General features: G+C 42.5%; 2 protein-coding genes across 3 annotated transcripts in view; one reads left to right on the top strand and one right to left on the bottom strand.

Moving 5' to 3' along the window:
- Nucleotides 1–23210, top strand: part of coro7 (coronin 7) — a 126387-nt gene that overhangs the window by 66714 nt on the left and 36463 nt on the right. The gene's annotated exons all lie outside the window — the stretch shown is intronic.
- vasnb (vasorin b) lies at nt 324–21286 on the bottom strand. Of its 2 annotated transcripts, XM_061712481.1 has the most exons (3): nt 21024–21286; nt 15011–15070; nt 324–4106 (listed from the first exon to the last, which is right to left on the bottom strand). In XM_061712481.1, the coding sequence occupies exon 3, from the start codon at nt 4097–4099 to the stop codon at nt 2018–2020; it is 2082 nt and encodes a 693-aa protein (XP_061568465.1). In that variant the 5' UTR covers nt 4100–4106; nt 15011–15070; nt 21024–21286; the 3' UTR covers nt 324–2017. The 2 variants fall into 2 exon arrangements, with proteins under 2 accessions (XP_061568465.1, XP_061568466.1); XM_061712482.1 differs by lacking the exon at nt 15011–15070.

The raw sequence follows: 23210 nt of genomic DNA on the forward strand, positions 1-23210 counted from the left end.
CTAAATTATCGGCATTCTACAACTGAAATTAATTTTCCGACATCCACACTCGTTGAAATACACACGCGTGTCTGCATAGGGTGACTAAAATATTAATTTTCAGTACACCATAACTGTATTTGCACGTTTACTCCCTTTTCTATTCGGAACTTACTTTCCTTTGAAGGCCCCCCTCACCCTGCCTAGTGATAGCTGAAAAGAGAGAAGTTTATGACAAACAAGTGCCCCGCATTCTCTCCTCCACTGTCTCTCAGCGTGATCTGTTTGTTCACAGGTAAATGCTGAGACAAAAAAAGACAACTGGGATTATTTTAGTTTTGGGTATTCATTTAATGATCATATCACTTTTTCCATTTATACAAATAGTTTCACAAAATAGAAAAAAATATACAAAATAAACATAACAACAAAGAGTTTCCCAAAATTAACAGGGAAAAATTAACAACCACATTGAAAATACTTTTGGTTATCCTCAATGTATTTTATTTTACAGGCAAATCTTACAGTTTGCATCACTTTATTTGAAGGTGTTTGGTTTGTATGGAACTTCAGATTGTTCACTGGAAATAATGTGGGTAACTTAAAAGGCATTCACAGATGTGTCTTTGGTGTGTTTTGCCTATAGGTAGAGTTGCTGGGGATTTAAGTACACTCAGGCATGTGGGCACATTAAGGCAGTGACTGATAGTAACCTGATTTCTGCAGGTCTTTGTGCAAGACGGAACATGTGCTTGTGTTATCACAGAGGTTCAGATACCTTGCACACGTACACAAACACATTTGCACAAATAATATTACTTTAACTCTTCTTTGCATTGCATTCAAGAACCTGGATCTCCATACTCCTGTTTATTTGATAATCTTTCAGTGGATCTCTGAGCATCTCATAGTCCTTTACAAAACACCTTGAGACTGCATATCTGGATATTCAAATTCAAACTGTGGCCTTCTGTGCAAAGGAAAATTGTGTATACCATGTGGTCAAGCAGTTTTTTACATAAGGGATGTATAATGCACATTTTGCTGTTATGTAATTGTTTGAGTATAAATTGAAAGACAAACTTTAAATTGATTAAAACACAATTTGCTGAACACTGAATCAACAGGGTGTCAGTCAACGTATTCCCATGTACATTATTGTACTGTAGTTCTCCATTCTCCCTTTGTGAGGGCAAAGCATGCCAAAGGGCTTCAGTGTGGAGAAAGGGGATTTAGTCTTGAGCCAGTCCAGACTCACATCTACTTAGACTGTCTGATATTCTGGGGATAAAGCCCTTTGACTGACTTTACTGGTACCAAATGAGTTTTAATCTTGAAACATTTTAATCTGGTGTTTTGTCTGTTAGTCAAAAGAGGTGGGATGGAACGGGAGGAAAATATTTCAACATTCACAAAGTTGCTCAGTAAGAAAATAAAGAAACAGATATTTAAAAAAAAATATCATACATACAAAACTACATTTTAGATCGAAATATAGCAATACAAGCACCAGTTATCTTATCTGCACAACTTCATCTGGTGTCTTAAAAGTCTTTCACAGCATGGACTGATCCCTTTGGGGTAGAATTGAAGAGCTGCACTATGCAGCAAAAATGCTGAAATTGTTTAATTTGACTGTTGTGATGGGGAAAGGCAGCAAAAGCCCATTTCAGTGGTGAAAACATGAGCTGATTACGTCTCTTAACCCTCAATTTCAGCCAACACAACATCAGTCCCAACATCACAGCATGGAAGTACAAGTGAGGGAATATTATTGGAGCAGAATTTAGCTTGTAGAGTAGAAGCATTGTTGGTGCCTTTTTTAAAGAGCAAACAAATGTTTTGAACATATTTAATGTCTACTTGGACAACAGGCAATGAGTTAAATGTTTGTCCAGCTTCTCCATTGCTGGTTGGTTGGCTGGTTTTGTGCCCTCCACTTTGAAGCAGCAGTTTCTGTTCCTTGTACTCCACTCAGAGGGACAGATTTGAAATATAAAAAAATCCTCCTTCAAATCTGTATCGTCAAAGCCACCCGTTAAAAGTAGGAGGGCTTGTGTGAAGACGTATTGTTATTAGATGTACAGTGATCTTGTAATAGCAACACCTCATATTCCAGACTGCCATTTTGAACCGCGGGTTCGGAGATCATAAGTTCAGGCTGTTTGTGAGGCAATCCCCCATTATCTAAGCCCGTCTTAACTCCATCCAGCTCTAGTTGGGAGGGCTCACAGTCTAACTCCAGGTGGCCTTTGGCTTTCTTCCGCCGAAGATAGCATACCACTCCCACTGCTATTGCTATCAACACCAGCAGTAGCAAGATTGCTGTTGAAGGCACCAGCATAGTGGTAAGCTTTGGCCCCTCGGATCGTGCATCAGGGCCCCTGTCAGGGGTCGTATGAGCCTCAGTGCAGACGCTGTCTGTACCACTAGGAGCACCTAGTGGACTGGCACATACAGCATACGTTGAGTTGGGATTCAGTCCTCGAAGTGTATACTCTGGTAGGGATGCTGGAAGGCTCAGCTGAATCGGCCTGTGGTCGGGCCCAGACAGATTGCGGTATGTTAATCGGATTCCACGAATGTAAGGCCGCGTCTTGATGTAGCGGTGGAGGTCCAGCAGGATTGATGTTGCGGTTGCTTGATGGGAGGTGATGTCTGGTGTGTCTGCAATGACACCTGGGGTAATTTTGGGATGTTCACCTTTAGGGGGAGGTGGCAGAGAATGGTTCTTAATTTCGCAATAGATGCCGGAGGTGCCTTGTTGACAGATACAGTGTACCTGCCCATGCTGGTCAAAATGACAAGTACCCCCATTCAGACAGGTGCGGGGACAGAAATACTCCTCTTCATCTGAGTCTGTGTTGCTGCCACTGGTTGGTACAGTGGCAAGTGGTAGGAGCAAGTCTTCCTCTTTGGCTGCTGGGTGATCACTGGCCCTGGGGACTTGAATAACTTTAGTAGTAGTTGGTAAGGTGGTGACAGGAACAGAGATTGTAGTTGTAGTTGTTTTCACTGTTTTAGTAATGACTGTAGTTGTTGTTGGACAACCAAAATCCTTGTTCTCCAGTCTTTCTAAGACCTTTCCAGCATTGATAAGTGGGAAATGGCAGCGGGTCTCTTCTGTTCTCTCCAAAGTGATGCTCTGGGCTCTGAGCCATGTTGGGAACCATGCTAAGTGGCAGAGGCAGTTGAAGGGATTTTCTGCCACTGTGAGCTTTTTCAGGTGGGGGAAGAGCTGAGAGAACTCTTCAGGAAGACCTTGTAGACTGAGACTGCTTATGTCCAATTCATACAGCTCCCTGAGATTCTGCAGATCTTCTACCTTTGGAGGACCCATTGGGTTCCCAGCCAGGTTGAGGTGAATCAATCCTGGCGTCTCCTTCAGTGCAGAGGGAAACGACTCCAGATGGTTTCCTGAAATGTCCAGCTCATGGAGATTGTTCAGACTCACTATGAGCTCCTTATTCAGGCTGGTTAGCCCCACACCACCCAATTTTAATGACTCCAGGTTTGGTGTCTGGAGATCTGAAGGGCCCAAAGTGGTTAAGACATTAAAGCGAAGGTCCAGCAGCAGCAGCCGGGGCATTGAGAGGGTGGGTAGGGATGTCAACTGGTTACCCTGCAGCTTGAGTTCCAATAGGTGTTCCAAGCCACTAAAGGCTGCAGGGTGAATGGTCTTGATATGATTACTGTACAAATAAAGGCGCTCAAGCTGTGCCATACCATGGAAGCATTCCTCTGAAATGTGGGTGATCTGGTTGGATGACAAATCCAGGTTTTTCAAAGATGTCAATGGTTCAAACACTCTGTCAGGCAGTTGAGTAAGTTTGTTTTGACTGAGGTCCAGCATTTCCAAGTTCTCTAAACCACCAAAATCTTCTGTCGTAATGCCTTCAATCCCATTGGCAAACAGGTAGAGGCTTTTTGTGGATGGGTCTAGTTCCTTGGGCATGGTTGAGGAACGTCTCTGGAAACACAAAATGGACTCAGGAGTGGAACAGGAGCAATGTTTTGGACATTCGCCCGAAAAGATGCCATCAGGAAGGATTAGGAGGAGCAGCAAGGGCGTCAATGGGCTGAGAAACATCTTCATGGTGCAGAGTCTTTTAATCTCCATGCCCAGCCTGAAAAAAGAGAACAAAAAAGCTTTAATCAAAAACAGTTCTTCACTTAAAAAATTCATTGTATTTATTGAGTTCTGACTGATCATGAACTGTGTCCGACAGCAGCAGACATAATATTGCTGGTCTGAAAAAAGATTAATTATCAAAGTTTCAACTATGCATAGCCAGTGATCAAAGTCGAACTATTGTCACAAGGTCTCTGAAACAATTGGACTGTAGCTTTGACCTTAAGCTTCAGAGGGAGTTTTCTGCTACAGTTGGGGGGAGGGAGGAACTGACATACTGCAGCGGCATACGGCCACACTTTTCTGGTTAAATGAAGACCACATTCATTTTACAATGATTTCCATCATAAATAGTACTTAGTAGTAATTGCATCCATTTCAGATGTTCTTGCAATTTTAATTGATGCTATCCACCACACTGCACGCATGCTTTGGTTGAAGTGGGGTCAGAGTTAACCGTCTTCCCTACAGTTATAATCCCACAGCATATGTGTTTAAGATTATGCATCATGTGAGAAGTGAGGCGATGACGTTAAGGTACTTATTCAAGAGCCTGTGACAAAAACAAAACAAATACCATCTCGCACAAATCTATTCAGTTTAAACAAATTGTACTGTCTGCTTTATGGCCATATCCATCCTTGCCACATGTAGTCAAGTAGCTGGGGTGACTTATTTGTTTTGTTCAAAACTGAAAAAGAGTTGATGGGCTGGAAATGATTGAACTGAATACAAGTTAAACAGATCACCCTTTCCATTTCGTTGTTACGCAGAGTAAACTCTGGCGTACTTATCAAACAAGTGTCTCTACTGAATGAAATATAGAAATGAGAGTAGATCATTAAAACCTATGATACTGTATTTTAAGATCTGGGATGAAGCCTTATAAAGCGTATGCTCTGGTGAAGTCTCAGCTCAGAACTTCAAAGGATGGTAGAAAGGAGAGGGAGAGAGGAATGAGGGGGAGATATAGAAGATATAGTTGTGGAAAAGAGTGTAGGGGTTTATCTTCTCCTGCTATCAGGTGGGATGGCCTTGGGGGGGAGAAGCAGCATGCGTGTTTGTTGACCGCTGCTTGTCTGTAGCAGGGAGTCAGTAGAAATGTTTTTCTTCCATCCATAATCAGAGGCATTATGGCTTGATTGGCTCAGAATTACTCTGAATTCCCCTGGTGTCCTCCAGTTATGTTGATTCAATTTAATGCTTTTTACTTTATTGAACGGGGTGCGGAGAGTAAGTCGATCTCTGCAAACTGCTTTCTTAACGTTTATGACATCCTGTATTTAAGTGCTGTATATTAGCCAAGTTGAGGAGGCTTATTTTATGGCCTTAAATGGTGCAGTTGTTGATCTCTGTACTGCAAAAAATATCTTAGTAAGGAGCCAAGTATATGTGACTTGCAGTTTAGGACAGATGAAATACACACACCGAACATTCTGTTCACACACTGATCACCTGGAAATGTGGCACATTTCATCAGAGATGTCAGAGACTGTCCTTGATGCTTTATGTTCCTCACTCCCTTTTCAGTGTGGGAACTATTTTGTTCTTTTCTTCCAAAGGCACACCTTGATTAAATATATTTAGTTAATATAAGACATATATGATATTCAACATTCAAAAAGACTGAATAAAGCACTGGTTGGTGTTTTTTTTTTTTTTCTTGTTCCAAATACAAATGAAGCTGTCATGCTTTCTTAAACAAATACTAATTCCATCTTGATTTTTAAAAAATAAATAAAACTACTGTTTAAAACATATTCACCTACTTTTCATTCTGTTTGGGGAAATACTTTATCTTCCAAAAAAAAATCAGACTTTTAACTTGGAGAGGAGATAAATGGTGCGCCAGACTGCCAGGAAAATGGGGAGTAGCATGTCATCATGGTGCAGTTATGGCATTTATTTTCCTGCTCTCTCAGCAGACTTTCCTTCCTGCTCCTCATTTAAATTGCAACCTTCTGGGGAATATTCCCTGATCTTGTATTATCCCTCTTTCCTACCTTCCTTCAGTGCATAATTAAAAGTAATCATTTGCTTTATTCTAAGCATGACAGGTCTATTGCTCTGTCCAGACCCATGTCAACGAAATCAACCTGCTCAAATCTCAATATTTAAACTGAGCAGTGGTTTCTTTTTCAGAGTAAGCACTCGCTGATGATATGAAAACATTACCCCCACTTCATTAGCCATGCAGAGGGGTCAGACTAACTAAGAATTGCATATGATTATGGATGGCAATACGTTCCTGTTGGCTACAAGTGAATGAGCAGCAGAGGTGAAGAGCTGCAGTTAACCCATAATTTGTGTTCAGGGCCAGTGGGAATTTATGTTAACACATTAGCAATGCCCAGAGTTCTGCGAGTTTTTAGCTCATGACTCAGTGGCTGGGTCGAAATCCAAGGTAAGAACATTTTATTTGCTCTGGTTACAAATAATAAAAAATGTTATAATAAATGAAGATTTCAGTCACACGCTCATATTACAGCCAGACCTCTTTTTAAATGGTCTAAAATACATTGGGAGCTCTGAAATGATAGGTGGGAGCAAAGAAAGAGAAGAAAGTGTGGCTGTTGTGTTGCATATGTATGTAGAACAAAAGAAAATAAAAGGATACAGGGAGATAAACAGGAGATAAAGAGGAAAGGGAGAATCAAACATCTGGCTTGCATGCAGAATGTTTCAGGTTTTTATATCACAGTGTTTGGGGTTCTGAGTTTCAATACATAAAATGTAAAATAATAAGCTGCCTCTTCAGACCAAATGCTGAATAAACTTCACTATTTGTATTAAATACGTATCTTAAGTGGAGAAATTGAACTCTGGTGCAGGATATCAGGGCTAAAGAGGGGTATGAGGGCAAGAGCTAGAATGTACAACTTCAAGGCAGCTATGAGAAAAGAGTAAGCTGAGAATATTTTTCTTAGAATCTCATCGTGGTATTTCTACCGTAGCTCCCCCGGGCAAAATGTTTATTTGAATGTGTCTCATCCAAAACTGGGCCAGGCACATCTGATAACCCAGCAGAGGAGAAACAGCGGTGGAGGTGGACAGGGAGGGATTTACCCAGTGAATATTGCCAGATCACAGATAAACTGGAACTTGAGAAGTTAGATTTGACTGTTTTCTTTCTCTTTGGATGCAAGTGACTTGGGCAGATGGGTGGGCGAGATAAGGTGCAGCTGTGGTGTCACTGCTGTGTGCCTCCCAGTCGTAGGCTGGTGTTGACTGACTGCTGAGAGTGGCGGCTGAGGGCAGAAGAGAGATAGTAGAAAGGCCAGTCTTGTAATGCTGCACAAAAAAAGGAATGCCCCCTCCCACTTCGCCTTCCTTCTCTTTTCTTGAGTTGTAATTTCCTTTTCTCTCCCCTGTGCTCTCGAGACATTCCTGAGACAGGCGGCAGCTGAGTTTGAAGAAGTTAACTTTTTTTTTTTCTCTTTCTTCATAAACGGATCAAAGCTTGAACAAATACGACCAGAATTATGATTGTAAAGTATGAGTCTTGGTTGGCATGTTACATTAGAATAAAAGCCTTCGGCTTTTATTCTAATGTGACAGGTAATGCCAAGTGACATAAAGCGGCCTTTTAGGGCTCTAAAAACATTAGGACATAAGTAGAGGCCTTAGGATTTAACATTTTCCCCCCTATCCTTTAACTCAGCACTTATCACGCTCTTCCTTTCTCTTCAAGATGAGAAAGAAAACACCAGCAGGGGAACAGGGGAGATAAGAGCGAGTTTCTGTCAGCAGGAGAACCGGGGTGAATAAGGACCGGCTTTGGGAGGGTGTAATGGGCTTCAGCTATGAAATCCCAGCAACCTCAGTGTCAAGAGTTCTTCCCTTCAAAGCTGCAGGCCACCTCTGAGGAGCAATGACGATCCGTGGAAAGGTCGGCCAGGAGCTGGCCAGAAACTAGATGCTGAGTGATGGTAATGGACGAACGCAGAGTCCTAATAAAGAGACCCCTTCTCTTCAAAGGCCATATCTTCTAAGGAAACAGTTCTTCTGGTATGTGTTTTAGTAGTATGATCTACAGTGTTTTAGGTATGGGTAACCGTGGAACATTCATGCTACCAGCTGGACCTTGTTATCCACAGTCCTTTGGGGGTTCCCTGTCAAGGTGAGAAAGGGGTCATTGCACAACTGGGATGAAGAATTGTGCGGACGATCAGATACTGTTAACATCACCTAAGAGGTAGCAGTTTGAGAAGAATTTAGACACGCGTAGCGCAAATACGCACGCAGAATTGTCAGACTGCTGGCATGCAGTCTGAAGTATTCTGTGAAGCATTTTTCTAATGGCAAGAACTAATGCAGTGCTTCATCGCTGGTTGTACCAGTTATTTAAGATGAGCATGAAGAAATGCCACTAAAGCGTTGCCTTGCACAGAACCGGAAAATAGATTATCCTCTGAGCTCTAAAACACACATTTATATGTTTTTAAAAGTAATATTTACATGAACTGAAATTAAATCTGATCACAAAAAGCTTCTGTGTGCCTTTTTTCATAAGCTTGTGATTACAGCTGAAATAAACTCATATTTTGTGGATGGAAAATTGCAGATCAGATATTTCAAAATTACAGCTTAAGCTCATTGTAAACCTCATTAAAACGGAAAGAAAGATGATGTTCATGAATGTGATTTACTAGCATGGCTTTTACTTCAAGGTCAGTGAAGTGATCAGAAAATAAACAAGAAAGAAAAGAACATTTGAGTTGCAGATGTTGCTGACAATATTCATCTTAAAAGCCACAATATTATTGCTGTGTTTTTGTAGTTGTATGGGGGGAGAATTAGGGGTTTTAGTAATATTACGATCTGCTGCACAAAGCTTCCATTTGACTTCAGTCTTACCACAAGAAAAGAACCAATAACATCCATTTTACATTAGCTGAAACTTTGTAACTTCTTCAGTCAACTCTCCCATTCTCATCTATTTCACTCATTCTATGCGTCTTGTTTGTTTTCGTTTGTGTCTTCCTCTTGTTTCTGCTGTGTATCCTAATTAGTTGCAAAGAGGCTTGTTATTAGGTTGAAAGCCATCCCTTGCCATCTCAGGATTTATGGGTTAAATCCAGCCTGCTCACAAGAGCAGTGTGAAGCAATACCATTAGGGCCTACAGCTGAAGCACATCAAAGACAACATAAAATACTGTCCAGGGGTAACTGGGAGGGTACGTGAACGGTGAAACTCAAAACTATATATATATTTTATGGACTGAGTGACAAGGGAGCTTAGTGTTTGCTTTTGTATTACAAGTGATATATTATGTTCTCATCTGTTAAAGAAATGCAAAATATTAGTATAAGAGTCACAAAAGAGACCCGATAGCCAAACAGTCATTCATCTGGTCCGATAGCATCAGTCCGAAGGACAACAAAGCCTGTAAGGAAGCGAGGCATGGAGCGGCTCCATGAGGTTAGAGGGCAGGCGCGGGTCAGCGTTTCTACTTCTGCTCAGTATTCTGTGTCCTCTGTTGTAACTGTGGTCCAGACAACACAGATAACAGGCCTCGTCCGACACGGGCACACGCCCAGCTCCAGTTTCATACAAACACACCTGAGTCTTGCTGGTAACTCGCCTGGACAACAGGTGCTTTCTCTGCCCCTCCAGGGCAACATGAAACCCAAAACCTCTGGAGTGTGTCTGAGTAAATGATGCGACATGCGCCAAAAGAGAAAGGGAGGCAGGAAAGGAGGGGAACTCTGCAGAGGTGGACAGCCAGGGCAGCCAAACCAGATCAGGCGTGGGTGTCCACAACAGCATGAAAGCAGTTTACTCCAGCGTCGAGGTCAGACACTACGAGTTCCAAAAGGAAATGTGGGCTGTTTCCTTTTATTTTATTGCTGAAGGATGTGACGGGGGATTAAGTAGATACTGGATCTGATTTTGTCTTTATCAAGGCTCCCACGAGTGGGGACGCAGGATGCCCTGACGCAGGCTGACTTTCGCTTCTTTTCAATTCACAGTGTTATCACAGTGACCACTGTTTTGTCTCAGCACTGACACAAGTCCTTCGTCTGCATGTCCTGCCCTTTGACTCCGGGGACACAAACCCCCAATCGCATTCTTGCATAGATGTGCACATCTGCCTGAGATCTTCACCACCACAGGACACTCGCGTTTCACAGTCACTTAGGTTTCCGGTGCACCGCTGACAACCTGGGCTTTGATCCGTTTTCTCAGCGATGTTTGCACCGACAGCTTCTGTCAGCCCGTGTCGCCTCATGCCTCGTACTCCTCCTTTTTCCAGTCAGACACAACAAAAAACCACAACTTTGCAGAGGTCAAAGACTGTTGAAGCCAAAGTGCTCCGCATCCCCAGGAAACCGTAAATATGACATCTTAGTGTCACAAGTCTGGTCTCTGGCCAGGAATTGGCTCCTACTGTCAAATCCGGCACATGACAGTCCACGCTCGCTTGCAGAATCCAAACTTTTATTTTACTTTCTGGCAGTGGTTTACTGTCTACTGTGCTACTGGTGTGGACACCCAGTGTTAGCAAGTCCCAGGAGGCACAGGGGGATTTCAAAAAGACAACACGCATATTTTTCAAACTATTTGAGAAAACCTGGCCTTGAGCAGGGACAGGCCGTTGTTTGTGTTATACGTGTGTCTGTATGTGCGTTTGTGGTTTAAAGAGGCTGGATGGACCAGTTTTGTGAGCCATTCCTACAGTATCATGCACATGTCAACACTCTGGCATGACGACGATGCTAGATTTTCTTCTGCCCACAGTGATCCTTATCTACCTGTTGAGATTGAACGTACATCTTTCTTTATGCTGGATGTGGCTGGTGCAAGCATCTCTGAACACTAGCTACTCTTCATATATCTGTTAAAGTTTTTGCACATCTGGTGATTGGAATAGGTTTTTGTTATGCCTTTTGTTGCAACAACACTGCGTGAAGGTGAATCAGTCAGTGTGTGAGTCAGGCAGCAAGCAGGCTCACGGAGAGTCAGAAAGACTGGCTGACTGTCAGGCTGGCTGTCCTTGTTAGATAAACATATGTAGTCACTGATGATACATTTGTATGTTATCTGTTACCTTGGTTGTCTGGGTCATATTTCCATTCATTATTTCAAAATACTGTTATTACCATTTCTGAGTATCTGCTCTGGATTCCAAAAGGTTAAGGTTTTTTTTTTTTTTTTGCAACTGGTTCTACAGGAGTCTGTTGGATGGCTGATGGGCTGCACACAAATATCCGTGGCACCCTCTCCTCCGTTTGGTCCCCTGTTCACCTCTTTTCATTCTTTCTGGCTTGTTCATAACAAGAGTATGACTGGAATCCAGAGAAGGCATGTTTTCTCCACCTGCCACAACTGCCCTGCAAGGCCTCACTCGAGACGTTCATAAGGTTCGAGAGCGCTGGAGGTGGATGAGACGGTAATCAGGAACAGGGCTGTCTAGTGCCGGCAGGGCAACAACAACTTGTTTACTTTTGCTGAATGCTTTTTTGGCAATGGGCACTTGTTGACTTGGAAAAGACAAATGCAAGCTGACACTTGAGTGGCACAAGACGGTCTGAACTCACACGTGCCGTTTCTGGATAAAACCGCACTCTGACATGAGACGTTATGTAAGAAAATGTGACTCTCTTCAACCGGCTCGCGCTTTGATGTGCCTCTCTCAAAATGTTAGCAAGGAATAATGGAAAACAGATTAAGGCATGCCCATATTCTGTTGTCAGTGGCACATACTGTGCCCATGTTGGTACAGCAATAACATTTCTCAGTTTTTCTGTTGTAAAGCCTTCATTTCAAGGAAGGCAATATACTTGTTTTTCAGGCCAAAAGCACCAAAGCCCAACCCCCCTCTTCCTAAGAGTTACAGTTTGAGATTTATCTTGTCATTCTGCCCTGCAGCCTTTTCCCTTGGAAGGAAGAAAAAAAACCCAGACATGTGCCACACACGCAAGATAAATGTGAACTGGAGATCACTGTTGCTGATTACAATGTCACAAAGGAATTTATTGTGAAACTACTGCCTGGGTTGGTACTGGGCCAGCACTAGGGGAGGTTGGTTGGCGAGCTAGCAGTCAGGCGGTACAGCGACTCCCCCACCACCACCACCTCTAACCCCACTGCAGATATGCCTCAACCCCATGGCTTCAGGTACCCTGCAATCAACTTTTCAATCAAAGCTGTCTTTTTCAGCCTGTCAGACGGGCTTTTAATTTAATAAATGTCCCATGCATATTGCTTGGGAGCAGTAATTTCCTCATAAATGCTGAATAAAACATATAATTAAGTTGTAAGTAGTTAATCTCATAAATCAAAAGCCACCATCTCCTTTTGTGAAGCGAATGCCTTTTTCTGTCTTTGCCAACATCTGACTGAAAAAGGTGAGCCTTCAGTCTCTGAGTGTGTAAAGACCTCACTCAACAGACATCAGCACTGACCTATCACCGTCTGCCTGCAGCTGGGCTGCATGATGTAAATATTCCTCAAGTCTGGCCCAAACAAGACGGTGGGGTAAGAAAAGCAAGTAGGAAGTGAAAGAGGTGGAGGAATAAACATGTGAGCCACCCTTTTCCCTTCAGGGTGTCAGCATACACAATCAGGGCTTACATCTGCTGACAACAACTCTATCTAACCGCCTCCGGCAGCTCGTGTTGCATGTTTTTTTTTCTTAGCAGACCATCAAAACCAGTGCAATATGAAGACATGGGCTTGAACATATTCATATGAACAATCTGCTCATGATGTACATTTTTTACATCAAATGGAAATGCATGGAAGTTACATTTCTAAAATCACAACAGCAGGTTAATCAGATTATATAAAGGTTTGCAATACATCGGGGAGCATGATTTACACTTAGATCATGCAAAAGCAATGCTAAAAAATTCTGGTTTATAGAGAATAAAGATGAATAGGGTCTCTGTATAATGTTTTTGGCCTTTATCTGCTCCTTTGGTATACAAATTGTGTGCAGCACACTTTCAGGCAGAACAAATAGCTGATCTTTTGTTACCTGTAGAAATAGGAATTTGTCTACAGAAGGAACAGTTTGTTTGATCTCGAGACATCCGTTCATTGATGTCAGAACTCAGTGAAGCAGGTTCTTGAATGACAACACAGAGTCGTGTGTACATCTGTGTGTTTGCTCAAACATGTCACCTGACTTAAGATTATGATCTCACTAAGTTTATATAAATGATAGATTTGTAGTATAGTAATATGCTGGAACACCCTTGTGTGCTCTCGTGTTTGTTTTAAGGTAGAGTCGTTAACTTCATTAACTGACGGTTGCATACTATTTTCCGTTGGAGTACCTTGAGCCACAGGTTCTGGACCCGAAGTACATCCAGGCATATTTAAATGAAGACAAGATGGTCCGGCACGTGCGTGCACAAGTACAGCCCAGTCATGAGGAAAAATATGTGTAAAAGATGAACATAGTGTCAGAGTGTTCTGCAATTCAAGGCCGTCCAAACAAGCACTGACGTTCCTCTTAAGCCAGACGCAGATTCAGAGCTGACATTGAATCATTGTCTGCGTGGCAAATAATTTACAGCGAGCGTACACACCAGGCACAAATCTGAGGAATGTGGGCTTGAGGTAGAAGTGAAAATCAATAGCCGGAGAAGTTCACAGCCCTGTTTACTTCTGTGTTTTCCCTGCGGAGGAAAGAGCAGGGACAGGCGGTGTGGTGGAGGAAGACTGGGGCAATTACTGAGAGTAGCGGCGTGCGTCCAGAGGTGTGTGTGCGTGCGCGCGTGCGTGCGTGCGTGCGTGTGTGTGTGTGTGTGTGTGTGTGTGTGTGTGTGTGTGTGTGTCTTTACAAATCAACACACACCCCCGTCACAGCTCACAACACAGAGGGTGAGGGGTCAGGAAGGGAATGTAACGTTGAGCAGAGCATCAGTTACACACTGAGCCAATAACCAATAACCTTGGATCATTAATTATTATTATTTATAAAATGACATGAAATGTCAGTTAACATAATAAACTAGACTTGCAAGCCATACTCCTTGACTTGGCCAAAACTCCCTCAAGATGTTGGTCTAATACTTAAATCGTCAGACTTTTCCACCAGCCCAGAATGAACTAAACCAATCACAACGACACAAAGGCTCATACTGGAGGGACCAAGCACTATTCTTAAAGACAGCCACGGTTGCTGCAGAATTGGTGGTAGTACTTTGTGGTAATACAATTTTTTTTTTTTTGTGGTTGTGTTTTTAAACTGCATTTATCTTCGCCCATCTTTTATTGACACTACTCTGGTTGTCAGGCTGTGTAAGTAACGTGCTTTATCAAAGTCGAATCCAGAGGAACCAGACTCATTCTTTATATCCAAGAGGAAAACAATTAGGATAACTGACCAGACTAACAAGAAACCCAACTAAAATTATCCAAACTTGCTACCGTCTCACGCTTTTTTACAAGATGGAACTCCAAATGCGCAAAAGATAAGTGAGCACTGTTTTCAGCAGGGAATTTATACACACTTGGTCCTCCAGCAAGTATGTATGGCAGCAGATCGGTGTGCATATGGTGGACACAAAATGAGCACATTGTGATGAAAGAACATGCCACCCACTGATTGTGGTAAAAGAGTCACTGTTCTCCCGCCAGTCGTGTTAACAGACTCGGAGTTCTGTGAAAGGACCCTATTGATCCAAGGTGTTACAGCTAACACGGTGACGACCGCCAACAGTGTGTTGTTTGGATGTCTGGATGAAAAATATCCAAGGAGTGGATTGACATGCCACACAAGAAATATGACATTACTGCTGCAGTCTGTCATATATTAAATAACTTTTTTTTGCATCCCTGATGTTAACCATATGTCTGGGCGAGGGTAACTGGCTTCATATTACTCATATTGACATATTATGAATAAAGCTGCCGGATTTAATTTAAAGAAATGTTTCCCTCACCCAGTTAGGATGCTTCCTCCTCTACTCCCACGCCACTCCTCTTCTTCAGGTAGTGTTTTCCTGAAAGAGACAACAGTTGTAGATATTACTGGAATATGTTGCAACTGTGTTTGACTTGCTCTTCTCTCTCTCCTTCGCTGGAATCCAGCCGCACTGTCACGCACTGTTAATGGCTCACAAGCCAAACAGGAAGTCTTTTTCTTGTTAATTGGTTTGATTCCAGCTGTCTGGAGGAGCGTGCTGAGCACCGGCGGGCTGTGTGGCAACACAAAACAATGACGGAGGAAGAATGCAGGCCGACCGCTCTCCACTCTGTCAGCTCCTTGTCTTGTGCTATCGGCCCATCGGGCCCGGCCTGAAAATGTGTACGTGGAGAGCGCCGACTTGGACACGGCGTGTGTCATATTGTTTTTATAACAACGTTTCTGGCTCATCTCTTGAGCTGCAGATGTTGCTGTCAGCCACAGTCAACCACATCAAATGCTTTTATTGATATTTCTGCATGGAATCAAGGAAGTCGTTGCAATTAGGCCCTTTTTTTTTCAGTTAAAGGATTTTATTTGTGTACAATTTCAGGTATGTGATTTCATCTCTGTGCCATGTGCCTTGGTTTTTCCTCAAGCCAACACAAGTTTTAAATTGTCACATCAGTTGGTTTTGTGGGGAGAAAAACAAACAAACCAAATGATAAAAGTTTTATAAGTAGAAGACAAGTTTTTATAGTTGCAGTTTTCTCATCTTTTTGTCCAACTAATAGAACGTATGGTCTAAAAAAACGGCTTTTTATCGGAGAGAGGGTATACTGTCGATTCAGATTGGGTTTACTTGACTCAGTGGATTTAAGACATAGTTCATGCTTAATCTGTGGGTCTTATGCTCCACAGATGTGAGTAGAGCGTTTACACCTGAAAATGACTTCTCCCACCATAAATCAGATCTGATGAGCTTATTTTCCATAAGGAGTGTTTGGCACAGCTGCACAAAAGCTTTGGTCTGTTCTGTTCGCTTTCATTTGGATACATCTCCACGGCTACATGCAGCGATGCATGCCTGCTAATGGCTTGGTGGCTATCCTTTGAGCGTCGATGCTAAATTTGAGCACTCATGGTGTACGCTTTGGGCATGCCATGGTCAGTTTCACAAGGTCATCTCCTCTCAGACAGTCACTTGAATGAAGAATAAATATTTAGCTTTCTAAGTGGAACTCAACTCTAGAAATAGATGTAAATCATCTTTACCGCTAAGCCTCTTGAATGACTGTGAGCAAGTAACTGCTGATCACGGTGTACTGCTTTTGACCTGTTATTTCCACTATTTTTTTTTTATTCATATCATTGAATACCTTTTTAAAGAAACAATTTTGTCAGTCACTCCTCACTATTTTCAAAAAAACTCATAGTTCACCCTTTGTGTGTACTATAATACTCCTTCGTTTTCTGTTTTCTTCTGTTTCATCTTATCACGTTTAATCTCTCTGAAGTTGGGGAACATTTTAGTAGCTTGGCATTAATGCTCAAAGTGTTTGTTGTGGGATTGTGTAAAGGTAACCGTTCACCGTTAAATGTATTTAGTCCAAATAAAACACAGCCCAATGAAAACAATCTAAGAAAAGGTGGGATCACCAAAGGAAAGCTTTCTGTTTTGCTTTAGATGTTTCATCTTTCGAGGCTTTTCGTTGCTCTTATTTGTACCGATGGGCGAGCCGTGACTTGTGGCACTGTCACCACCGCTCGTCTGCTGATTGCAGTGTTGAGTGTTTAAGATTCAGGCCGATCCGCGGTGGCATTTTGATGCACTCGTACAGATTTCAGCTCCCAGGCTGTGTCTGGCTCTCTGACTCTGAGGGCGGCGCTAGATAGCGGCGCTATCAGCATCGCCCGATGAGACCGAAATAAACTGCAGAAAAAGTGAGGCAGCGGGTGAAAGAGAGCCGACTTGTGCGTGCGTGTGACACGTACGCGTGAAAGTGTCTGAGAAATACTCTGCTTTCTGAGACATCGAATGACACATGCCAACCTGGTGGTGAGCAGACAGACTCTAAAATCCAAGCTCACATGAACCATCACATTCATTCCCGGTTCGTAGAAGTCCCACTAGTTAACTAACTACAACCTCCAAGAGGGGGGAGTGTTCTTTTCCACTTCTGGTTTTGGTCAAACAGTGAGGCATGTGTGAGTGTGCGTGCCCTTGGTTTGCTCGTGCCCAGTAAGATCTGGTTCGAGGTTCATCTCCTAATTACAGTGCTGGCCAGAAGTAATTACAACCTTAGATTAAGAGACTTTTCTCTTTTTTTTTTTCTTTTTTTTTTTTTATTCGCAGGCCCACTGAAATGCAGCAATTTGTGGCAGATTTCTAGGATGAGCATCCTCCTTCTCTGTCCCTCACTTCTTCACAGGAATTTGGGGGATTTTTTGGGCTTTTGAGCAGATTTTCTTTCAAGACTGCTTAGAGGGTCAAAAAAAGTTTAAGCGTTTGAATCAGATGCGAAGCTTAATAGTATAGTGTTAGTCAAAGCTGTAAATTTTGACTGCTGTGAGCATTTGTCTCTGCGTGGATGTGGACATGGAGGATAGCAGTTATTTGGGGGTTTGGCTCAAGCTGGGCCACTCCAAAGCCTTCAGAGCCCTTTGCATGTATGTGTATATTTATGCAAGGTTTTGAAGTGGTTTTTCTGAACGCATCATTTGGCTGCATCGGCAAACTCTTCTTCAATTTAGCTTGGCAGGCATACGGGCTGGGGTTTGCCTCCGCATACCACTGGTTCAGCGTTGATGTTTGAGGTTGAAGCCTTTTGAAGCTTTTATTCAAGATGCCTTTTATAAGAAGCATCTCCAGCTTTCCGTTGTCCACCAGAGACAGCAATTGGCCTCCCGTGCAGCACCTGAATCTTTAAATTCCAGCATGAGTTGAGTTTTCTCCTATCTGACTGTGATGAGACCTCACTTTCTCCTGGTCTTGACAAAAGCAAACGCACACAGAAATTGCACACTTGCTCCAACTTTCTGCCCTGTCAACTTCTCTCTCCCTGCCCGCTGTGAGAGTGCCCCACTCCGGTCCTCCTCCCTTACCTCCACCTTCTGATATCGCTCCTCTCTCCCCTTACTCAGGCCTCTTCGCCTCAGGACCTGACTTTTAACCCTCTAATCCCCCTGATGCAGAGGGGTAAGATGATTCACGCAGTCCTCCTAATTGCCGTAAAACACAGAGCTGGAAATCCTCTGCTCTCTCCCAGTTCAGAGGAATAAAAGAGGCAATGTTCAAAATAAAGATGAGTGTTGTTGTAGGAATTAATTTCAAAGAACCACAAAGCTCTGGTAAAATGTCCAACAGATCTTTTAGTCATGTTTTAAACCAACAAATAAAATACCACAGTTGTCAATAGTGGTCTGGAAGTGATTTAGACATCAGTGCTCTTTTCCTCCCAAGCTCTTTGGCACAGATAATGAAATGCCAGCATTGATTTTGTAAAAAAAAGAAATGAAAATAATAGATAAAGTACATGCTGACACAATGCTGCTACCCAGATCTGGGGTGGCAGTGCGGTTACAACATCACTGTCACAGTCGTGTGACTGCAGACCTGTGTTTGTTAAAATCAGGTTTTGTGACAAGAGGGTCTTTGTTTTACCCTTTGTGAGGCTTCCCACCCACCCACAGGCACATGAGGGCAAAATAAAAATTAAAAAAAAATGTTTTTTTCTTTCATATCTGTGTATCTAAATGTTCTCATCTGGGGCACCTTGTTTTATACAACAAATATTTTTGACAAGCTGTGAATAAACCTTTTTTTGTCAGAGATTAAGATGAGCAGAATGAAACTCACTTTCCTCTATTTTTCCTTAATTTCATACAAATTACTCAGCCCTTCATAATACACTCTGTCTCTCAGCAGTGAGGAAATGTTGATGAAGAGAGAAAAATAAATTACATCCATCTCTGAGTAAAAAAAAGTGCTGTTTTGTTTAAATTTGTTGCCAAAAAGTTGTCCTCAACAATGAGGGGTAATTTGCCTCCAGCGGCTGCTCTGCTATGTCTGGTAGCCTAATATATAACCAGATTGCAGCGATTACATACCGTCAATGACACAGTAGCTTCTATTTTTTTTTTTTTTTTGTAGCATAATGATAGTCTGTGAGGAAACACATGGCAATGAAACAAGCAGCACACTGGTGAGGGGTTACTAGTGGGGCTATTCAAGTAGTTCAGTCTGCTAGTTTGCCCCCAGGATAGTGTTGGCAGTTAATTGTGTCTGTTTCCGAGGGTCAGTGTCCAAAAAAAAAAGCAAAGCTAATCTATCTGTAAGACAAATGCATTGTGGTTGGAAGACTGTTCTTACATAAATGAAGCACCTCATGTGCAAGCATGTGATAAAAGAGACTTGTAATGTATTTCAATCAATGATTCCCATGTGGGCAGTGAAGCTATGCCAGAAAGCTGTTTATTTATTATGATAAATAATATTAATAGTTATTATTTAATTTCAGTGTTCCTTAATCCACTGAGACCACATTTCCAAGACTGGGCGGTGTGGTTGGTTCTTGTGGTTATGCTGGCATATTATCTGGAAAATGAACAGCAAAAGAGATGCTCAGTTACTTTATCTTTACTTTTTGGAGCAGAGATTGCTTTAAACATGTTGAGTCGTGCCACTTTATTGGATGTTAGTTTAGAGACGGAATAGGTCACTCTGAGATTTAATCTTTCAGGAATTTGACCTCATCGCTCTCTGCTCTGCTCCACGCTTTCTTAAGGAAACTGACATTTGTCTGATTTCTGTGTTTACCTTTCCTTATGTCTGAGTAACTGATTCATTCGTCTGTCTCTGAACTGAGACAAGATAACTGAGCTTTTCAGGATTAGCTGCTCCTGAAGTTGTGCACGTTTTGAGTTGTAAGATAATGATGCTACTCATTGATTTTTCAAGTTGGTAGCAGAGAGTGATGGACAGCTTTAATACTCCAGCCTGGCATTGACATGCTTTGGACTGAAGCTTGGACCAGAAAAGCTTAATTGTTTTGCAAGTCATGCGTGAAATGGGGCTTCAGTTATTCAGTAGCTGAATGAATTCCTCAACATAATTTGTTTTTGTTTTGTAAAGTTGCTGTTGATAATCACGCGTGGTGGAACTTGTTAAACACGGCCAACATTTCCTCAACATTGTCCTCAGTAACCAATTAAAACGCAACAAACTTCACACATCTGACCCCTGTGACTCTGCAGCGTGTTAAGAACAGCTCCGAGCTCGTGTCCTGTGAAGCTCTTGTGTTTGTGGGACGCTCCCATCATGTGTAGATGTGTAGTTCCAAAAACAGCTGTCCTGTGTGCGGCCGGCGCGGCCCGGTGCGGTCTAGACACTCGGCTCTGTCCCTGCACGCTGCACGGCGTCCTGCGGTCCCACACCAGCCCGCCTCATTACCGCCCCGCCGGGGCCCGCTGGCACGGCGCACACGCTCCTGTTTTTACGCATTTCCCCCTCAAATACGGAGGGACACTTTTTTTCTTTTTTTTTTTTTCATTGTGGAGCATTAAGCCTGAATTATGGTTCTGCGTTAAATCGACGCAGAGCCTACGCCGTAACCTACGGCGTAGTGTACACGGCGACACGCACCCACGCCGTATAGGCTCTGCGTTGGTGTAACGCGGAACCATAAATCAGCCCACATCCCCGATGAACTTGTAACATCCAGCAATCAGTCAAGTTGGAGAGCATCAATGCAACCTAATGCAAAAACGTATTTATTTGTCATTCTTTTTTCAAATCACAGGGATCCTACATGGCTTCAATAAACAATATTTGATAGTTTGCATTTAAACCGGTACTTTGACAAGCATCTGCGTAAAGTTGAAAGAGAGTTCATATTTTAGTGATTCATATTTAACCCGGTCCCGTTTGGCCGCATAGCATTATCTGCCCGTTTTTACGCACTACTCCTTCTTCAATGTGCGGCCGTGGATCTTGGACAGTATTCGGTGTTTTTATCTTATTTCACCAGTACAATGAGGGAAACTCTTACCCGTAACTCCGTGGAAGCAAATCAGGGAACGCAGTCGCGCTCCTGCCTTTTTTTTATCCAAGCGGATGACTTTACCGAGGTTTTTACTCCAGACCTGGTTGTTTTTCCCGAGTGCGCCCCAGCTTTTCAAACGCGTCCTTTTTGTTTTTGTCGCCAACGCGTTGTGCTTTACAGGGAACGTTTTCATCAAATCCTTGGAGAGGTACGCCAGCCTCCACGTCAAGGAATGCGCTCAAGTGCCGACTCCCTGGACAAAAAAGCGCTTTATTGGTGAGCGGAGAGCCGAGCTGCGGGTGGGAGGGGCGAGCCGAGGCGCACGCAGCTGCGCGCACTCCGCACCGGCCAGGGAGCAGCATTACTCACCTTGCCGCTTGGCTGAGTGCTGAGGAGAACATTCCTGCTTGTTTTTACCTCACTATATCTTAATTCCTACCTGCATGACCTGTTTGGAACAAAGAGGTATTACAGGTTCCTTTATCCACTGTACCAAGAAGTTAAGACATAAATTTAACTTGTACTTAATATCATACAGTGAGTGTGGACAGATCACTCAACTGTTCTGCAGGGAAATCTGCAGGTACAGTAGACCAATAAAAAAAAGAAATACATGCACTTTGTTGTAAATAACATGGAAGCCTCCTGCTTTATGAGTTTGTGTTGATGTTTTATCACAATTTTCTCTATCTGTTGACATATTAGTAACTCTGAAATGCTCCTGCAGCGTGTGTGCAAAGCACATATGGTTGTTTCATTCAGAGTGATACCTTCAAGCAGAGAGAGAGCTATCAAATACTTCCTAACGCCAGTGACAAACTACCCGCTGGCAGCTGGGGGACTATTTCAATGTCAGCCAGTCCCAGCAAGGTACGGTAAAGTGATAGCTCTGAGGAACTGTGTCACCTCTCATGTGTACTTCTAGCCACATGTCAGTGAATTACACACTACCCTGAAGCCTCTTCTTCCTAAATATTTGCATTGGTTCACCGTGCACATTGCTGCAGAGCTTGTTTTCTCCTGAAAAGAAACTGTAAACATATCTTCCAGATTTCTCACTTTGGCGGTGTCAATGATCCGTGTAGCTCAAGACTCCAAAAGGATAATAACGCAACATGCAGCCCTCTCTCTGACTCAGGCGGTCGTATGCGTCTCCTGAAACCACCCCCACCCTCAAAATCCTCTGGACAAGGGGCACTTTAATTCCACTTGTTGAGCCATGCTCCCTGTTTGTAATTTTTGCCATTTGCTATTTCATAAAAGTCTCCACACAGTCTGTGGTTCGTGAATTTCTTCTGCTCTTCTCTTGGTTCTACTACAGAACACACAAACACACATGCGCAGGACCATCTGCGAGACATTACAGTTAATTACAGGAATAGAGAAATGATTTCACGCATATCCCGCAGGGTCCAGATGCAGCTCCTCTGTTACTTCAGCAGCAAAGTTTTACATGTCAAGGAGAAATAAAGGAGGAGGAAGAAATAAGATTTAACCGCCCTCTGCTTCCTTTCCAAATAGTTGAGTAAAAATCAGTGCTTTTGCAATGTAGGTTTCTCCACTTCATTTACGCTCTCTAACTCTCTGCTCAAACTACCACAGCACTGCTGAGGTTATCCAGGTACACTGATGGTGAGGAAGATCAGTGTATCCATAACTCAGGTATGTCAGAGCTCTTCTTCCTCGCTCTGGAACCTGTTTTCAGTTTAAAAGCAGCTCAGATTTCCAACATGCAAATAAGCTGTAATGACAGCATTAGCTGAGAGTAACATAACATGCAACAAGTAGTATCCACTGAACATGAGAGACCAGTTTTTAAATATTTAAAAGGTTATAAATGATCTATTTCGATATAGTTTTTATTTATCAAAAAGGAAAATCTATTTGGATGAAAGTAATAGCAGGTAAAGTAAGTTGGTTTTGTAATAAAGGACTATGACATTTTCACCTGCTTCATAATAATAATAAAGACACTGTTATTGTCACCTAAGCCAAAAATATTGACATTTTCTGGCAAAAATAGAATTTTTAAAGAGAAATATTAATACATTTTTTATCTGGTAATTTGTAAAAACGTTATTAACTTTGACACGTTTTAATAATTCCGCCTTCAAATCCTGTCATTTGTCACTAAATATGTTTTATTTCATGTGAAATGGGTCTAGTGCCCTTCCCTTTCACAGCCATTTAAAC

The sequence above is a fragment of the Cololabis saira genome, chromosome 21, assembly GCF_033807715.1.
Source record: "Cololabis saira isolate AMF1-May2022 chromosome 21, fColSai1.1, whole genome shotgun sequence".
Taxonomy (NCBI): Eukaryota; Metazoa; Chordata; class Actinopteri; order Beloniformes; family Belonidae; genus Cololabis; species Cololabis saira.

Excerpts from the sequence above, each read along its gene's own strand:
- vasnb (XM_061712482.1), bottom strand. The coding sequence starts at position 4,099 with ATGGAGATTAAAAGACTCTGCACCATGAAGATGTTTCTCAGCCCATTG.